Source organism: Dipodomys spectabilis, unplaced genomic scaffold, assembly GCF_019054845.1.
Source record: "Dipodomys spectabilis isolate Male_0828 unplaced genomic scaffold, ASM1905484v1 ptg000230l, whole genome shotgun sequence".
NCBI lineage: Eukaryota > Metazoa > Chordata > Mammalia > Rodentia > Heteromyidae > Dipodomys > Dipodomys spectabilis.
In genome coordinates this window covers 6,300,762-6,319,967 of record NW_024870907.1, presented here as the reverse complement: position 1 = coordinate 6,319,967, position 19,206 = coordinate 6,300,762, and the positions used below count along the sequence as shown (strand labels likewise).

At 64.2% G+C, this 19,206-nt stretch overlaps 1 protein-coding gene across 2 annotated transcripts in view; it reads left to right on the top strand.

Annotated features, from left to right (window-relative positions):
- The window catches only part of Gramd4 (GRAM domain containing 4), a 68,692-nt gene that overhangs the window by 46,465 nt on the left and 3,021 nt on the right, over window positions 1-19,206 (top strand). For both annotated transcript variants that reach the window (XM_042697983.1, XM_042697984.1), the window contains exons 4-17: window positions 1,273-1,393; window positions 4,907-4,974; window positions 7,726-7,858; window positions 8,215-8,240; window positions 8,886-8,977; window positions 10,174-10,265; window positions 11,896-11,944; window positions 12,723-12,794; window positions 12,884-12,927; window positions 13,023-13,132; window positions 15,703-15,857; window positions 16,586-16,730; window positions 17,505-17,598; window positions 18,315-18,399. In XM_042697983.1, coding sequence (XP_042553917.1) covers window positions 1,273-1,393; window positions 4,907-4,974; window positions 7,726-7,858; window positions 8,215-8,240; window positions 8,886-8,977; window positions 10,174-10,265; window positions 11,896-11,944; window positions 12,723-12,794; window positions 12,884-12,927; window positions 13,023-13,132; window positions 15,703-15,857; window positions 16,586-16,730; window positions 17,505-17,598; window positions 18,315-18,399 — 1,286 coding nt within the window. The remainder of the gene's footprint in view (window positions 1-1,272; window positions 1,394-4,906; window positions 4,975-7,725; window positions 7,859-8,214; window positions 8,241-8,885; window positions 8,978-10,173; window positions 10,266-11,895; window positions 11,945-12,722; window positions 12,795-12,883; window positions 12,928-13,022; window positions 13,133-15,702; window positions 15,858-16,585; window positions 16,731-17,504; window positions 17,599-18,314; window positions 18,400-19,206) is intronic.

Sequence of the window (19,206 nt, the reverse complement as noted above, 5' to 3'; positions counted from 1 at the left end):
GGCTCAGCCTGCCAGCCATTGCCGAGGAACAGAGTCGTGTGGGTATAGGAGTTGGCCAGCCAACTCTCTGTCAGCTGGGTGTGGTTGGGCTGCAGGGACACGCCCTCCCATTTCCCCCAGCCAGCGGCCATCCCGGGCCGAGGCTCGAGGCTCGTTGGTGAACGAGGGCCCTGACAGGATGCTATGGCCTGGTAGTGCAGTGTTTGCCTCTGAGCGAGTTCTCTCCCCACTTCCCTCCCACCATGGGCAGTGGGTGGGTCGCCCTTCTTCCCGTCCAGTGAGGAGGAAGAGGGGCCAATGTGGAATCCGGTTTATCCTGGTGCCTCCTTTGTTTCGTCTTGCTTTCCACCACGCTGCCAGGAGGGCCTCAGTGCCCCTTGCTGTCAAAAGGCTGCCGCTGTGCCCCTGTCCCCGGCCTGCCGGGGCTTGGGGCTCCCACGCGCAGGGACTGGGCACGGTCACTTGGCTTCAGTCCTAGTGAAGCTTTTAGCTGAAGATGGAGCCCACCTGCCCCAGCGAAGGTCGGTGCTCCTGCTGGGCTTGGATGGATACCCTTGCGTCTGTGAGGGGGGGGGAAGGCCGTGTGTCCTGGGGCCACTTCCTCATGCCGAGGTGGGCAGGGTGGACGGGATGGACTCCGTGGTCGTGGGGCTGTGGTGTGGAGGAGTCCTGCATACCCAGCTCAGAAACAAAGGAAGTGAGTAGGAAGCGTCTGGCGTCTTGACTTGGGCGGCTCCAGAGCTGCCGGCCTTGGTGACCCCGGCCCCTCCCCTCTCCCAGGCCACCAGTCTGGGCTTTCTAAGCTCCATCCCTGCCTTCCTCTGCCCAGCATCCTTCCCCAGCTGCCTGCGGCCCTGCTCCGCTTGTCTCCGGCCTCACTGGAGGGGGGGGGATTTCCAGGGGTTCCTGCACCCCATCCCTGGACCCTGTGTTGTACACTCTGGGGGCTCACCCACCAGCCCAGCGCCCCTGCCACACAGCCACCCCCGGAACCTGGCAGGCACACGGTGTAGAGTTGATGCTGCTGGGCCGCTGAGTGCTGGGCTGTCCTAGGGGCAGTGGTGGCTGGTGAAATGCCTTGTCTTCTGTTTTGCACCATTATTTGAGTGTAAGCAAAGCAGGCCTCATCCTTGCTTCCGGTGGCGGCTTCCATGTGGGGGGAGCCCCAGTTATCCGCTTCTTCTCAGAAGCTGGGCCCGAGAGCTGCACCCCCAGCCAGGGTAGACCTGGGAGGGCCATAGTGTGAACGCTGCTCCCCTGCTCGCTCCACAGAGGAGGAGCTCCGGAAGCTTCGAGAAGAAACCAACTCGGAGATGCTGCGGCAGGAGCTGGACCGGGAGCGGCAGCGGCGGATCGAGCTGGAGCAGAAGATGCAGGAGGTGCTGAAAAGCAGGTAGCGCTGCCTTTGTTATTTTCTGGGACAGTAACAGAGCCCCGGGTCTGGTACTGATGAAGAAAAGAGGTTTTTAGCCGCAAGACAAGACGGGGTCCTGGGCCCCCCCGGCCTCCCCAGCCCTGTCTCCAGGGACCTCAGATCCATACACTGCAGTCACACCTCATCCCTGGGGGAGCTCCCTTGGGATGATGGTGCCTCCTTAGCCCCCGCAGGAGTGCTCTCCGGATCAGGACCCTGCCACTGTCTGCAGAAGCAGCTTGTTCCGGAACAATACAGCACTTTACAAGGCCAGCACATTCTGCCCGTCCCCCAACCCACGAGACCGTGTCTCCTGCGCGGCATCCCAGTTGGCATCTGTGGATGAGGCCCGGGACGGGCCTCTCCATCTCTCAACAGCTTGTGGCACGGGCTGCCGCTCCTGGGACACCCAGCCAGACCCTGGCTTTGTCCTGGAGGCTGGTGTCCACACTGTTAGGATTTTGTCCTTTGACGTAAACCTGCTGTGGGCCGTGTGTGTGTGCGCGCAGTCCAGGGCTGGCTCTCGTGTGGAACGTGGCCATGCTTTGGTCTTCCCTGACTGGGTCACGGGGGGAGATTCTGAGGAGGGAGATGGGCTTGTTCCAGCCCTCCCGATGCTTCCAGCAGCCTGTCTCCCCAGCCCCAATCCAGTCTCTGAGGCCAGGCACCGGGCCAGACGTGAGCGCCAAGCCCCAGCTGGGTTTCCCCTTGAGTTGACCTTCAGGGACTTGGTAGGAACTTGAGCACTGCACCCACTTGGCTGTGCATGGAGAGGCAGGACCTGGCCTGTGCCGGGAGATCCGGGGACTGGTGCGTGGAGAGGCGGGGCCTGGCCTGTGCCGGGAGGTCCGGGGACAGGCGGGGTCTCTAGGCCCTTGGCCCGGAACAGGTGCACTCTCTCCCACCAGCCCAGGTGTTCGGTCCACTTCTCCTGGCGTCCGGGCTCCCTCTGCTGGCGCTGGCAGCTCCCCCAGCCTCAGGCCCACCCGGTCCCCACCTCCTAGCAGCAGCACCAGGTTTTCTGCCCACCCTTCCACCGTCCCTGCCCCGCCTGGTCCAGTCCTCATCTTTCACCCCTGGCAGTGCGCGTGCCCAGCTCTGCCAGCCGTGCCTCGGTGCCGAGGGTACAAAGGGACCTCCTGCGGGAGGCTGGGAGGGAGCATTGAGGTCATGACTCAGGAAGTAGAAATGGAGGGTTCTAGGAGCAGTAGAGGCCCCTCCTTAGCTTTTCCTGGGACCATATTCAGAATCCTGCAAGCCTGAAGATGAGGTGGGAGGAGCAGGTTGGGGGAGCGGGAACCTTCCTCTTTCCCATCATGCTGTTCAGGTATGGCTGCAGACATGTCTTCACGTACACACACGTGCGTGCACACTCATGTGCACCTGCACACACCCAGCCCATGGCTTACTCTCTATGCTCATGTCACACCTCGAGAAGACTACAGGTCCACTGCACTCATGTTCAGACCTTTTATCTGTGTGTGTGCCACTCCTGGGGCTTGAACTCAGGGCCCGGGCGGCCCTGAGCTTCCTTGCTCAAGGCTAGCGCTCTACAACTTGTGCTACGACCCTCCACTTCTGACTTTTTTTGGTGCTTAGTTGCCTGTGATGGCTTCGAACTGCCATCTTCAGAGTTCAGCCTCCTAAGTAGCTAGAATTGCAGGTGTGAGCCAGCAGCGTCTGGTTTTAATACAATGCCTGGCAAATCGCCTGCCCTGTGCCTGCCTAGTGGGTGAAGGCCCTTTGGTTACGTCCTGCCATCTGAGCGAGACAGCTCTTCTCTCACCCAGGCTGTGGTCAGGTCCCTCCCTGAGCCTTCTGAGGGTCTCCCTCACTTCTCAGCCCCCATGCTCCCTTCCACAGCGGCCCAGAGCTGGGAGGGCTGGATGCTGGAGCTGCAGCCACCTTGGCCTCTGTTGCGCGCCCCTCCCCCGGCAGGGCGTGGCGGGGTGGCTGTGCGTGCCGAGGCCGGGCAGTGCCGCACGCAGCCCGGTGGCACCGCAGCACAGCGGGCATCACACAGCGTGACCGGCTCGGCTCCCTCCTTGGTCACCAGGGTCAGAAACAGACCTGGCAGAGGCGGCAGGGCACGCTCCACTCTGCCCAGGACTGTTGGGCCATCGAATGTCCGGCCGCTTAGGAGGAACCAGTCGGTGTTGAAGTACAGTGGGCCTCTCCCCGGTCCACCAGATCAAGTGGTGGTCACGTGGTGGTCACGTGACTCAGGTCAGCAGGCCCCTCCCATGTCTCAGAGGCTATGAGGGCCACTTGCTGTACTGCTCCACCAAGAAGATGCTTCGAGCACTGCTGTCCCGGCCTCAGATTGTAGGAGTCCCCGCAGCGCTGGGACGCCGTCCCGAGGCCCATGTCCCCACAGTGACGGCGCCTGCCCCGTGTCGGGTGTTCTGTGCCCCACTCCCGCCCCTCGCAAGGCAGAGGGCGGGGCCTGTGCCTCTCACAGCCCACGCGCTGCGGGTCAGCGGCTCTGTGTTATTAAAGGCCAGACGCGTGGGACAGTCTGCTGCACGCACCTCAGGACCCCACGAGCCTCCCGAGACTTTGTCCCCTCAGGGCCAACGGGGCTGAGGGCAGCTGGCATTCACCCGGCCTTCTGTCTCTGTGTGCCCACCTGGGCCCAGCCCCAGCACAAGCCAGCTGTGCTGCGCTTCCTGGGAGAGTGTCCTGGTCCATCTGCCCAGCAAGGGGGGGGGAGCTTGGCTCAGGCAGGCTGGGGAGGGGCGCAGCGGCCGCCCTCCTCCACCACCATGTCGGGCCCCACCCATCTCGGTGTCTCCCTCCCTCCACTGCTCCCCGAGGCTGCAGCCCTCACCAGCGCCGGCCCCAACCCACCGCCCTGCTCGGCTGCCCCGGGGACCAGTCCCGCACCCTGGGGCCCGCACAGCCTGGCAGTCACGGGTCACAGACAGAAACCACCCACCCCCACCCTCACCGCCTGCCACCCCACCAGGCTCACTGGGGGCCCCGGGACACTGGGGGCTCTGGGTGGTGCATCCATAGCTCAGGTGAGCATGGGGTGCGGAAGACACAGGTGGCAGAGAACCAAGACAGAGGTCCCAGCTAGGGGCCGGGACCCCAGCACCCCGCGAGGCTGGGGCTGAGGACGATGAGGACACACAGGCTGGGACCAGGAGCCAGACTGGCCTGGCCCAGCTGGGCCCAGGGGCGGCCGGCAGGACATAGCAGTGGCCTCCCACGGTGCCGGGTAAAAATATGTATCTCAACAAGCTGTCTATTCTGAGCTCCGTGATGGAAGAAGCCTCTGTACTAGAACTAACGAGAGACTTGTCTGTTCAGGAGACACTGGCTTTGGTCGTGGAGCCAGAATGCGTGTGTGTCGCTGTGCCGCTCTGTGCTTGCCGGCCACCGCCGGCCTTCCGGCCTGTGGGAGTTCAGCCCTCACGAACCTAAGCCGGGCACAGCCGCCGGGCAAGGGCTTTGCACTTACACGAGTCTCATCTCTCTTGCCCTAAGGTCGGAAGAGCAGACAGTGCAGGCTCAGCAGCCACCGAAGGGGCCAAGCCAGGCCGGCAATGGCACAGGTAGGCCGCGTGGCGAAGGGCGCCGCGTCTGCTGCCGGGCTGCTTGGGGGGCTCCTCCTCCCCCCATCAGGGTGGGATCCAGTCTCTCCCTCGCCAGGGGCTGTCAGCAGACAGAAGCCCTTCTACCCGTGAAGCGTTTCCCACAGAAGGGCGGCCCAGCACCTGTCTCAGCCTGGCCCTGCCGCTGGGCGTCGGGTGCTCGGCATGGTCACGTGCTGCCCCGTGTCTGGTCATCTCAGCCAGGGGCTCCGCAGGCCGCAGCCTTCCTGGTGGGACAGGCCCGAGGCCCCGCGGGGGGAGCCCTTCCCTCCTGCCCTTCTCCCCCCTGAGATGAGGTTGCTTAGCATCCCCACGCTTCACATTCTGAAGTTTCCTTTCAGTGAGGCAGGGAGCGCTCTCCTTTGGCCCTCATGGTCCCTCCTGGTGGCTCTCTGCTCATGGGGCCTCCCTGCTGGTGCTGGTGCTGGTGCTGGTGCGCCCCTTCCTCCACATGGAGGCCCAGGAGGCCTTTCCTTGGGCGCCTGGCTCTAGGCCTCACTCCACCTCCACTAGTGCTCCCCGAGATGAGGACAGACCGGCCAGCCGCTGTGTCCCCTGGGTGGAGGCCTCCCTGGGCCTTCAGGGTCCGTGGCCAGTGGTCCAGGCTGAGACTAAAGCCGATGGACTAGGAACAGAACAGAGACTCAGACTCTTGGTGTCTGTTATTGGTGGGGGGGTCCAAGAAATGTGGGGCAGGAAGCCCCCTAAGTCCTGGCCCTTCCCAGCTGGCTTCTCCCCGGTTTTCCCATCAGGTGTGACCCTCAGGCCAGCCGCCTCCTGACTGCTGACCTCTTCGGCTATCTAGGGAGCAGGGGGGAGGGGTGCCGCCCCCCTGCTGAGAGGACTGTGGGGAGGGCCAGGCGCTGGAGCTGTCATGTTCTGGAGGGGTGGAGGGTCAGTGGAGGGTCAGTGCTGGCCCAGGGCTGGGCCCAGGCTAGCCTGTGTTGGGGATGCAGCACTTCAGGGCGTTCACTCCTCAGAGTTAGCGTTGGGGGCCTGTGAAGGACATGAAGCAGGGACCTCAACTTCATGCTCAGTGGGGGGCCTCAGGGCGAGGGCTGACCCGGGCAGCAGACCATGTTCCCTGGACCTGGGGTCAGCACCTTGTAGTGTCTGTCTAGTTTTATATTTGAAATTGTTTCATACAATTTGAAATGGTTGAAAAACTGAAGGAAGACGATGTCAGCTTTCCTCTCTGGAGGCGGAAGCTCAGCGTCTGTACATAGTTCCCTAGAGCCCTGGTCGGGCCATGTTTAGTGACCACCCTGTGCTCCTGGGCCAGTTTGCTGCCCCCCCCCCCCCCAAGCCCTGCTTGGCTGCTGTGGACTGAGAGGCCCCAGGAGCCTGCCCCACCCTGTCTGCCTCCCCCCGTGCCCTCTGGCGGCCCCAGAAGGCACAGACCTCAGGCCTGGTTGCTCTTTGACTTGTGCCCCAGCCTGAGGCACCTGGGGTTTATGATGCTCACTCAGCATCTGCCCCGGGCCTGCAGCACACCCGACTGTTTGCTTTAATTGCTGATGGACACATAATATCTGTACGTGTTTATGGTTCAGTGGGTGTCTGTCATGCATTCCTTCTCCCACAGCGCCCCCTGCGGGCAGCCTCCACACCTGCTCTCTGGGGCTCTGTGGCACAGCCTGTTTGTGCAGGGCGGCGTCCAGCCTCGTGTTCTGTGGTGTGGGTTGCTTCCTGCGGTTTTAGCTGTGGGTGAGCTGAGTGTGAGTCACACTCCAAGTCACCGTGGGCTCAGCCTCCACTGGCAGCCATGTCACTCACTGGGCAACCCCGGCCCTCACGGGGTACCCCGACTCCCCAGCACACATGCACCGTGGGTCCTTAGGATCTTTTGGTGGCACTGTGGCGCCAACAGCCACTTTCCAGACAAATCAGACCTCCACGGAGGGCTGAGGCACAGCCAAGAGCCGACGGTTAGGGGCCGAGTGTGAGGAGAGGCGTCTGTGGCAGGCGTCTGTGGGAGGCGTCTGTGGAGGCGTCTGTGGGAGGCGTCTGTGGAGGCGTCTGTGGGAGGCGTCTGTGGGAGGCGTCTGTGGAGGCGTCTGTGGGAGGCGTCTGTGGAGGCGTCTGTGGGAGGCGTCTGTGGGAGGCGTCTGTGGAGGCGTCTGTGGGAGGCGTCTGTGGGAGGCGTCTGTGGGAGGCGTCTGTGGAGGCGTCTGTGGGAGGCGTCTGTGGGAGGCGTCTGTGGGAGGCGTCTGTGGAGGCGTCTGTGGGAGGCGTCTGTGGGAGGCGTCTGTGAAGTCGTCTGTGGGAGGCGTCTGTGGAGGCGTCTGTGGGAGGCGTCTGTGAAGTCGTCTGTGGGAGGCGTCTGTGGAGGCGTCTGTGGGAGGCGTCTCGCAGGCGTCTGTGAAGGCGTCTGTGGGAGGCGTCTGTGGGAGGCGTCTGTGGAGGCGTCTGTGAAGTCGTCTGTGGGAGGCGTCTGTGGAGGCGTCTGTGGGAGGCGTCTCGCAGGCGTCTGTGAAGGCGTCTGTGGCAGGCATGCCAGCCTGGTGTGCGCTTCTTGGTTTGCATCTTGTGCCTTGGGGGGCTGAGCCCTGCCTGTCCTGCTCCTTAGTAGCCCTGCCCCCCATTGCCTGGGCCCTGCCCGGCAGGCTCTGCCGGGGGGGCCCTCCCTACCCCAGCTTCCGGGGCCCGCCTTCCTACCAAAGGGGGCCACGTGGTGTGCAGTGACCCCCGCCCGCCCACCCCCTCCTGCAGAACGGCGCGGCCAGGGACTGTCCTCGCGCGTGCACAAGTGGTTCTCGGAAAAGTTTGGGGAGTATGTGGAGGACTTCCGCTTCCAGCCCGAGGAGAGCACGGTGGAGACCGAGGAGCCCCTCAGTGCCCGCAGGTAGGGGTGCTGGGAGCCCTGAGGGCCTCGTGCCCATCTTCCGGGGACCTCCCCGGTGGGGGCCTTCAGGCCAGCTTCGGAGGGAGCCACATCACGTCCCACGGGGGTCTCGCTGTGCTTTGTGACCAAGGCCGCCAGGGGGCAGCGTGTGCGAGGCCCAGTCCCGCGGCCAGGACTGGCGGGCCCGTGTCCCAGCCGCGGACATCGGCTCCCCGGCCAGCGTTGTTCTGTCTGCTCTGAGGGCTCCAGGCGCCCACCGTCCTCCCTGCTGCCAGGTGCTGGCGGGGTGCGGGACGGCGGGCATGCCCAGCGGACGGCTGAGTTAACCCTGGCCTTTCTCCCCCTCCCTCTCGCAGGCTAACTGAGAACATGAGACGCCTGAGTAAGTGCCGTGCGGGGTGGAGGGAGGGTCCGAGCCAGGCGCGTGCACGCGTGCGTGTCTGTCTGTGCGTGTCTGTGTGTCTGTGTCTGCAAATACTGGGCCTTGAACTTATGGCCTGTCTCTCCCACTCGGATTTTCCTCTCATAGCAAGCGCTATACCACGTGAACCATGCCTCTCCTCCCAGCTTTTTGCTGGTTAATTGGAGATGAGTCTCCTGTGAGACTGGCTGGCTTTGAACTCAGTCCTCAGATCTCAGCTCCTGAGTAGCTGGGTTTATAGACATGAGCCACTGGCCTGATTTAGAGCTGTCCTGCCCAGCCTTCCTGGGGAAGAAAGCCCGTGGCAGAATTGGAGCCAGATGCTCTTCTCCAAAGCTTCTAATGTCCATGTGAATGAAACACCGCCCCTGCCTCTGCCCCTTCCCCTTCCTGCTTCCCACCAGTGGGCCAGCGATGGGGCCGGCAGCAGCTCCCCCAGGGACTGCAGACAATTACCAGCATCAGGCGAGGAAGGGAGCTGTGGCCAGTCGGTTCTTGGGTAGCTCCTGTGATTTCCCTTTAGGCCGGGAGGCCAGCCTGACTCCGCAGGTGTGCTGATGGCTGGCCCAGTGTCATTCTGATCATTACGGTCTGTTCTGTCCCCAGAGCGAGGTGCCAAGCCCGTCACAAACTTCGTGAAGAACCTCTCTGCCTTATCCGACTGGTACTCGGTCTATACCTCAGCTATCGCCTTCACAGTGAGTGGATCGCACGCCACCATTCCCCCTCCCCCCCCCCCCGTGGCCCCAGGGAGCAGGGTGGCCTCGGACAGCAGCTCACCCCACGCCCCCCCCCCCGCGGCCCCAGGGAGCAGGGTGGCCTCGGACAGCAGCTCGCCCCACGCCACCCCCCCCGCCGCGGCCCCAGGGAGCAGGGTGGCCTCGGACAGCAGCTCGCCCCCCGCCCCCCCCCCGCCCCCGTGGCCCCAGGGAGCAGGGTGGCCTCGGACAGCAGCTCCCCGGCTCAGTGTCCCGTTAGTCCAGTAGGTGTGTGGAGTAGCCACAGGACCGTGGCCCGGGGCCTGCCAGGGTTCTGGAGCAGATGCTGCCACCACTGTGGCTGTGTAGCACGTCCCTCCACAGCATGCTCAGAGATACCCTGGCCTGCGTTCAGCTCTGTCCTTCCGTAGAGCACTGGCACAGTGCTGCGCTCCTGACAAGACCCTGACGTGCTGGCTTGGGGCCTAGCCTGGGCTCTGTGAGCCACCAGGCGGGGGCAGGAACTGGAGGTGGAGGTGGGCTGGCGTTCCCGGGCATTAGGGAAGTAGGCCTAGCTGTCTTAGGATATGTCCTGCAGCACTTAGGCCCTCTAGTGGCAGGAGATAGGCAGACGGCTGTGCCACCACCCACCAAGTCCTCCACAGCGCTGGCCCTTCCTGTGCGGCCAGATGTAACGCCCATCCTGCCGACTCCTTCCCACTAGAGAGCTCGCGGATAGCCCCGGCGGGGTCCTGAGGACCCTTGGTGCCTGTCCCAGGGAGTCTGTTCCCTGGGAGAGGAAGCCTGTGGGGGGCGGTCCCCCTCCTTTGCCACCTTCACTTCCCCCGGGCCCTGCTGCCTTGTCCAGAGAGGAGCTCCAGGACAGGCCCCCTTCTAGACCCGCTGCAGCCCTGTGGAGCAGGGGGCAGAGGGACTCCACTCCCCATCCTCCGCTGTGGTCAGCCTCCTCGTCTGTGCCATTTGGGGCACAGGGGTCACACGTGGGGTAGGGGGGTCCCCGCCTAGAGGGCAGCTTTTCCAGATCTTCCACCTCCTGCCCCGGCAGGCATCCTCCCCATCCACGGCCCTCCTGTGGCTCCCCACAGCTGGAAAGCGGTCCTCCTGCTGCGAGTCTCGTGCGCCCGGGCCTGCTGTCTCCACTGAGCCCCGCTGCCCCTGTCTTTCCCGCCTCCCAGGTGTACATGAACGCCGTGTGGCACGGCTGGGCCATCCCCATGTTCCTGTTCCTGGCAATTCTGAGGCTGTCCCTCAATTACCTCATCGCCAGGTAGGTGGGCCGGGCTCCTGAGGGGCCACATCGCACGCGGGTGGGGGCTCTGGCGTCTGAGATGCTGCCGTGAGAGGCGGGCGCCCACCCCTCCCGGGTTTGCTGGAACGGGCGGCTCCCAGCGCGCCTGCTGGGTGCCCCGCTCGGTCCTCCCCCAACGGCCTTGTGTGCGGCAGGAAGTGCTCTCAAAGTCCCAGGGTGGGCTGGTGATGCCGCCGGGCAGGGCGCCCGCGAGGCTCCCTGTGGCTGCCGGTCCTGGGAGAGAGGGCTGCGCTGCCAAGCTGGGACGGGCAGTGCGGGCAGCGTGGGCAGCGTGGGCAGTGCGGGCAGCGCGGGCAGCGTGGGCAGCGCGGGCAGCGTGGGCAGCGCGGGCAGTGCGGGCAGCGTGGGCAGTGTGGGCAGCGTGGGCAGCGCGGGCACCGTGGGCAGCGTGGGCAGTGCAGGCAGCATGGGCACCGTGGGCAGCGCGAGCACCATGGGCAGTGCGGGCAGCGTAGGCAGCACGGGCAGCGTGGGCAGCGCGGGCAGGGTGGGCAGCATGGGCAGCGCGGGCAGCGTGGGCAGTGCGGGCAGCGTGGGCAGTGCGGGCAGTGTGGGCACCGTGGGCAGCGCGGGCAGCGTGGGCAGCGCGGGCAGCGTGGGCAGTGTGGGCACCGTGGGCAGCGCGGGCAGCGCGGGCAGTGCGGGCAGCGTGGGCAGCGCGGGCAGTGTGGGCACCGTGGGCAGCGCGGGCAGCATGGGCAGCGTGGGCAGCGCGGGCAGCGTGGGCAGTGCAGGCAGCGTGGGCAGCGCGGGCAGTGTGGGCAGCATGGGCAGAGCGGGCAGCGCGGGCACCGTGGGCAGAGCAGGCAGCGCGGGCAGGGTGGGCAGCATGGGCAGTGCGGGCAGCGCGGGCAGGGTGGGCAGCATGGGCAGTGCGGGCAGTGCGGGCACCGTGGGCAGAGCAGGCAGCGCGGGCAGGGTGGGCAGCATGGGCAGTGCGGGCAGCACGGGCAGGGTGGGCAGCATGGGCAGCGCGGGCAGCATGGGCAGTACGGGCAGTGCAGGCACCGTGGGCAGTGCGGGCAGCGCGGGCAGTGCAGGCAGCGTGGGCACCGTGGGCAGCGCAGGCAGCGCGGGCAGCATGGGCAGCGCGGGCAACATGGGCAGCGCGGGCAGCGTGGGCAGTGTGGGCAGCGCGGGCAGTGCAGGCAGCGCGGGCAGCGCACGGCTCACCTGCAGCCTGGGTGTGTCACCTGTCACGAACTCCGCTGGGCCCTCTGAGCAGCGCCCCTCAGCTGCTTGCAGACTTCCACGCAGCCCTCCGGAGCATCACTTTCTATACGCCTGTCTCCTCCGTCCTTTCCTACGCCCGCTTCGCTGGAAGATCTTTTGGTAGAAAGCATGACAATGCGTTCAAAGCAGCTGGAATCCCCAGGCAGAATCGGCTCTGGCGATGCTGCCGCCACCTGCTGTGGGCATGCCCTGGCCCAACCACTGCACCTCTCGGAGGAGAGCCAGTGTGGGGACAGCCACCGGTGGGGGAGCTGGGCGAAGCCCCGCCAGGAGCTCAGGGCTGGTGGTTCCATGCTGCCCCCAGCTCCAAGCTTGCAGGTGACATTGCCTTGAAGTTTGTGGCTTGTGTTTCCAGGGGCTGGAGGATACAGTGGAGCATCGTGCCTGAAGTGTCAGAAGCCGTGGTGAGTTCCCAGGACAAAAGGTCCTTCTGTCTGTCTACTGGTCAGGCATTGCAGGGGGCGCCCGGTGCTGGTCGGGGTACGTGGGACCAAGGAAACCAGCCAGCCAGGAGCCCTGCGGGGCCGTCTGCTCTCTCAGCAGCACCAAGCTTGGCAGCTCGAGGAGCAGATGACCCTGCCCTCCTGTCCTGGCTGAGCTGTCCCGCTGGGATGGCTGTGGTGGGGGCAGGGCAGGATGTCCTTCCCGGGTCCCCCGAGTGGGAGGTGCAAGCCGCACACAGCCGCCCATGTTTATTTCTAGGACTGTAGAGCCCACCTGCAGCCCATTGTCTAATTTGTAAATAAAGTTTTACTGACACTCAGCTGTGTTCGCTCATCACGCACTATGGACTTGGCCTGAAAAGATGAAAGTATTTACAGCGGCTTGCCCTGGCAGGCCGTAGTGCATCTGATGCCTCCTGTGTGCACTCAGGGGTTAAGAGGTCTCGGAGGAGGTGGGCTAGGAGGCCTCCAGAGGGTATTGCTGACAAGCGGGCCTGAGCTTCCTGCCTGTCGGAGCGGGGAAGTTGAGGCCTTCCACACCCTCAGCTGCTGGGTGAGGCTGGTGGCCCAGCAGAGGGGAGCTTTCCTATCAGCTGATGGTGTCCCTGGACAGCATTTCGTCCAGTGATAGGGGGAGCGAGGGGCCCCCAGGACCCTGGGGCTTGGAGCCATCATGCTGTCTGCTGGTAATTTTCCTGGATTGTTAAATTGCAGTGGGAAATTCTCTCTTCCTTTGAAGGAAGCTCCAAAGGAAGACCTGACCGTGTCTGAAAAGTTCCAGCTGGTGCTGGATGTCGCCCAGAAGGCCCAGGTACTGCCGCGGGGCTCGTCCAGTGCCCGGGGGGACGGGGAGGCACCCCAGCCGGGCCCTGTGGTCAGCACCGTTCCTTCTTCACACAGAATCTCTTTGGCAAGATGGCTGACATCCTGGAAAAGATCAAGAAGTAAGTCTCCAACCCTGTGGCGGGGATGGGGGGGGGCGGGAAGGGGGGGAGTGAGGTGTGTTTGCCCCGCCCCGCCTGACCCTGACTCCTTGCAGCCTGTTCATGTGGGTCCAGCCGGAGATCACTCAGAAGCTGTATATCGCGCTGTGGGCCGCCTTCCTGGCCTCCTGCTGCTTCCCCTACCGCCTGGTGGGCCTGGCTGTGGGTAAGGAGCACCGGGCCCGCGGGCACAGGGCTGGTGGAGAGAGAGGACAGGGCCTGCCTGGTGTCTGCCCCCAGCCCAGTCTCACACCAGCGTTCTCTCCTCTGCTTCTTGTCAAAGCATTTCAATTCTGGAGAAGTGAGCCCATCCGAGATCCAGACATGTTTCTTAAATCAGGCCCATTGTTTGCCCTGGGGCCCGGCTTCCTGCCCCATGAGGGCGGCTGGGAAGCCTGAGAGCCAGGTTTCAGGTGGCAAACCTGGTTGTGGCGCAGGGCGTGCGGTCAGGCTGCGTGCAGAAGGCTTCCGAGCGTGTCGGGAGGGAGAGCACCCTGGCAGGGGGGTGGCGTGGGGGCTGTCTGCAACACCCCGCCACTGAGGCACGGGAGCGGAGCTGGTTCGCTCCCCACCTCCCTCTGCCACCCACCTCCCTCTGCCACAGTGACCTGGCGCGTGCCATGGGCCCAGCCCATGTGGCACACGGGGCAGGACTTAGGGTCCTGGTGCTGTGAGGCGGGCGAGAGTCCCGGAAGCCGCATAGGGTGTGGGCAGTGAAGGTGGGGAGGGGAGGGTCCTCCCTGGAGCCAGACTCTCCCCCCCACCAGAGTCTGGGCTGTCTGGCTCCGCCACGCAGTCAGGAAGATGAAGCTGGGCGTGCCCACGCCAGAGCCCGGGGTGCCCGTGCTGAGCCTTTGTCACACCCAGGGAAGGGTGAGAGGAAGGAAGAGTCCTTCAAGGAAATGGTGACGAAGTGTCACTCCCTGCGGACACCTCCTCGGCCTCTGTGGCCAGTTCTACCTGTCACCTGTGCCCCTCACAGCCCGCCCTGCTCTTAACCTCTAACCCTCTGGGCTGCTTGTTAACTCCTCTGTCCACACCTCAGCTGGTGGTCTTGGTACTCTGGCTGTGGTTGGGAGGGCGTGGCCTGTGGTAGAGGGCTGGCGGGAGTGGGCGTGGCCTGGGGAGGAGTGGGTGGGGCACGGGCTGTGGGCCTGGGTGGAAGGCAGGCAGAGCTACTTATTAGCAGATGGCTGGACCAAGGGAAGGGAGGAAGGCTGTCAGGACTGCTGTGGCCTTGCCTGGCCTGTTGGGGAGGAGATGGTGGTGGTGCTGAGGCAGTTGCGTGGGCACGTGCCATTTGTGTTCTGGTCGGGTGTAGTTTGATTCTGAACACACAACCTCCCCCCCCCCCCCAGCATTTCAGTCTGGGGGGCAGATGTCTGTGGGAAAGCAAGACTCAGATCTGGGAGGGCTGGGAGGCAGGCAGGGGAGCCTGGGGGAAGGAAGGGCTCATGAGGGAGCATTCATTGAACGGCAAGAAGCTGGGGAGGTGTGTGCGAGGAGCAGGCCAAACTTGGTGTGGGTGTGGAGCATTTGGAGGCCCCTGGGGCCCAGCTTGAGTGGGGTGAGGGTGGATCCTCGGGGAGTCTGACTGCAGAAGAGGTCTCAGATCATAGGCGAGAAGTGTGGCTGGGAGGCTGGGAAGGTGGCTCAGTGGTAGAGCGCTTGCCTCGCATGCATGAGGCCCTGGGTTCGATTCCTCAGCGCCATATAAGCAGGGAAAAAAAACAACGGAAATGGTCCTGTGGCTCAAGTGGTAGAGCGCTAGCCTTGAGCTAAAGAGTTGAGGGACAGCGCCCAGGCCCAGAGTTCAGGACCCATGACCGTCAGATAAATAAATAATAAAACAAGAAGGGGGGCTGGGCCTGTGGCTGGGGTGTGTGTTGTGGCAGGGACGGCTGTGCCCAGACCTTGGAGGACGGCCCTGGTCAGATCCGGAAAGCCAGGGCCGCGTCCCAGGCTGCGCGGACGGGTCGGCCCCTTGTCCCCTCAGCCCGTTTCCCCTCGGGAAGCTGTACCCTTCCTCCCGCCTTTGTGCCCTTAGTCCACGCAGGGGGATGCGGTGAGGGACCGGCCAGACCCCAGCAGGGGCATCAGTCCAAGAGCCTCACGGTCTGGGGGTCCCGGAGTCCTGACAGGTCCTCGGACTTCAGTCCTCACCAGGAAAACCAGGGTGGCTTGAGGGAAATAGCCAAAGCCAGTGCCAGTAAAATGCCCGGGGGGGGCGGGGTGTCTGTGCGATCGCTGCCCTTTCCTTCTGCGGACCTGGGCTGGCACAGGACTGCTTGACCCAGGAAAGGGTCTACAGTAGTGAGAACCCCCTACCCCCCCACCTCCCCACTGACCCTGCGGTGAGAACCCCCGGCCCCCCTGCCCACCCCTCAGTGAGAACCCCCTACCACCCCCCCCCTCCCCCCCCCCCCCGCTGACCCTGCCCAGCTGACCTGCCCCGGCCAGGTGTCTCTGGTCCCCTTTAGGAGGAGGGTCGTGATTTTCTGTGCTTATCTTCTGCTCCGTGATCAGTGTGGGTGTGAGTGTATACTTGGGTGTGGGTTTGGGCTAATGATAAAATGATGTCGCCCTCAGCCAGGCCGCGTCCCTCACTAGTGCTGGCCCACAGGGCCTCTGCCCGGTCAGCCCCACCCCGTGGCTGCGCCACCCGCCGCCCTGCTTGAGCCCCCACAGGCTCTGCCGCCCGAGGGTCCTGGGTGAGATGGGTCTTTGTCGCCCCAGGGCTGTATGCTGGCATCAAGTTTTTCCTCATCGATTTCATCTTCAAACGCTGCCCGAGGCTGCGGGCCAAGTACGACACGCCCTACATCGTGTGGCGGAGTCTCCCCACAGACCCCCAGCTCAAGGAGCGCGCCGGCGCCCCCGTGTCCCGCAGGGTGAGCCTGCTGCCGCTGGGGAGGGGGCGGGGGGGACCCGGGGTGTCCCCGGCCCGTCCGCAGTCCTCCGCTCACCTCTGCCCCTGGGGAAGGTGATGTCGGCAGATTTGGGGGTCCTCAGGACAGTGGACATGGAAGATTTTCCCATCCTGGCCCTGTGGCTTCCAGGCGTCCGTCCTGTCCCATGCTGGGGCCCGCTAGCCCTGGGAGGAGCCCCTCCCGCCACTGTAGAGAGCCAGGGCAGCTAGGGTGAAGCCAGAGCCTGCGGGCCGTGTGTCTGTCCGCTCTGCTCAGACATCCCGCGCGCCCCTCTCCTTCTGTGGTGGTCACGTGTCTGTTGTCTCCTTTCTGGCCAGCTGTCAGGGTGTGACAAGGTACGGTGTCCTGTGAACCCCTCGGCTGCTGTGACCTGATGCGGTGCCCTTGCTGTGTTGTGGCTGGTGCTCTAGGGTTTCCACGGCGCCGGGCAGCCATGGCCTCGGCCAGCGTGCGCTGGGGCTCGGGCCTGGCCCGGAGCCTCGGGCGGGGGAGGGTGGGGCGTTGTGCGGCCAGGGCCGGCTCTGGAAGGGGCCTTGGGAGCTCCACCCCCACGTGTGGACTGGAAGCTGCTGAGCTGGCCGGGGCCTGCAGCTGGTGTGGGCAGGGAGGCCCCTGTGCCCCCCCCGCACCCCGACATGGCCAGCTGCGTCTCCCCAGACCCTGACCCGCGCCCTGGGTGCCGTTGGCAGCTGCAGACGGCCTCGTCACGGAGCTGCGTGTCCAGTGCGCCAGCCGGCCTGAGCAAAGATGAAGAGGTGGGCCGCTTCCACAGCACCAAGAAGGGCAACTTCCACGAAATCTTTAACTTGACGGAGAACGAGCGTCCTCTGGCCGGTACGTGGGGGCCGCGTCGGGAGCCAGACAGGCACATGGGAGATGGGAGCGGGGCCCAGGCCTGGCCCCTCCTGGAGGGTGACCTCACCCTGGCTGCTGGCCGAAGGAGCGCGTATCTGCTTCCCGGGGAGGTGGCGCGGGAGCCAGGGCCACCTCCGCCTGAGGAGGCCCCGTTCCCTGCGCGGCAGGTAGCAGGGCCAGGATGCCAAGGCGTGAGGCTCAGCTCTGCCCACGTCAGTGTTGGAGAACGTGGGGTGCTGGCCCAAAGTTGCCCCTGGCTGGATGTGTCCTGGCACATAGGTCTGTGTGGACAAGCCAGAGGTGTCCATTAGCCGGTGCCTGTGGAGCTGACCTCTGGTCAGTCTTCCAGGTGGAGCCCCAGAATGGGAGGTACAGGTGCGGGGACGAGAGCCCAAAGCCCCCGTCTGTGCATCTGGCCAGGGCTGCGTCGCACCCAGGGCTGCGGCGGCAGGCTGCACCTCACAGTGGGCCGGGCGCTCACAGCCCCACACGCCCCTGAGGAGCAAGCGCGTTCCCCGACACACCTCACTCCACTGGCCACGCCTCACGATAGACTATGTGTGTGTGTGTGTGTGTGTGTGTGTGTGCGCGCAGGCCTGGCCGCTGGGTCTGCCTCCCCACGCACGGATGGGTGGACTGTCGGTGGGGGCTGCAATGTGTCTTGGAAAAATCCGCGCTGATTAAACCCAGCTTGAGGTGGGCATGGGCTGGGCGCGCCCGTCCGAGGGCCTTCAGGCCGGCTCTCTCCCCTAGTGTGTGAGAATGGCTGGCGCTGCTGCCTAATAAACAGAGACCGCAAGATGCCCACGGACTACATCAGGAACGGGGTTCTGTACGTGACGGAAAAGTGAGTGGGGCGCAGCAGGGCTTCCCGGGCCCTGGGTGGGCAGTTGGGCGGCCCCTGGGCGGGCGGCTGGGTTCAACGGTGCCAGGCCTGGTCTCCCAGGTCCCTGGGCAGGCAGCTGGGTCCAGCGGTGCCGGGCCTGGTCTCCCTGTCCTGCTCCACCTGGCTGTGTGGGCTGGAGGGCCACACCCTGCCTCTGACCCACCCTCTCGAGCCCCAGGGACCATGGCTGTCAAGGGGGTCAGCAGCAGAGCGTCCTAGGAAGGGGAGAGACACAGTGACCTACTGAAACTCAGGGCCCACTCCGGAACGTTTAAGATGCATCAGCCCAAAGATGGCTTGGGCTTTTCTGCTAGACAAGGATGCGTGACAGGGACTCCTGTCACCCCCACCTTCCCCTCCCCCCCAGCAGACAGCTTGCAAGGCCCCCGGCTGCCCGTCCCCCAGTGCCTGCCACGGTCAAGGCCCCGAGCCCCCTGTGTTCCCCCAGCCAAAGCACCCGGCCCAGGAGAGCACTGGCCAGCCCCAGGCCCCTCACCTCTTCCAGGGAGCCCGCGGGAGCAAGCCCCAGCTCTCGCACAGAGCAGGTCTGCAGCTTTCTTCCAGGCGCTGTGCTTGGTGGGTCACTGCCCACCCCACAGGGCGGTGGAGGCAGCAGTCCTGAGCAGGAGCCCCGGCTCGGGTGCCGCCCGCTGACTCTGCGTTCCCTCCCCATCTAGTTACTTGTGCTTCGAAAGCTCCAGGTCTGGGTCGTCGAAGAGGAACAAAGTGATCAAGCTGGTGGACATCACCGACATCCAGAAGGTGGGTGCCCTCCCCCCAATGTTCACCGGTCACCATGCGCCAGGGCTTACTGGGTGATTCACAGCACTGGGGCCACCACCAGTGTTACAGCTCGCCTAGAAGAACCCGTCAAAGATACAAATGCCCCTCGGCCCGCACCCCACATCCTCCACTCCCCATACTCGTCCCTCACCGCGGCCTGCACCGCAGATCCTCCCCGCTCTCTGGTGGTCGGCCCCTGCGCTGGGCCCTCATGGTGCGTGCGGGGCGGGGAGGCCGCCTGCCTGGCCGAGCATCTGGAGCCCCAGCGGCAGCTCTGCCACGGTGCTCTGCCCCCTCCATCTCTGCTGCCAAACTCCTGGCATAGATGCTGGCTTCAAGTGGGCACACTGTATCCTGAGGGCAATTTCTTTTTTTTTTTTTTCATTTTATTTTCCATGTATTTATTTTTTTTATTGTAAAAAAAATAAACGGTAACACAGAGGGTTACAGTTACATGAGTGAGGTAATGAGTACACTTCCTCTTGAACATTGTTACCCCCTCCATTGTTTTCCCCCTACCATCCCTTCCCTCCCTACCTTCCCCGAGGTTCTTTTTATTTTTTTGATTGTGATTAAGTGATTACATAATTTCCAGAATTTCACAGTATTGTGGAATAATGATGCTCATTTAAAGTCACAAGTTCATTCTAGCTTTCCTGGAGCAAATTGTCTATCACAGTCTATAACATATAACGGGTGTTCACATGTTATACACCATACATGTGATCAGCAGCGTGGGGATATTTAGTAGTGGTTCGACCAGATGACTGGGAGTTCTTTGTTTCT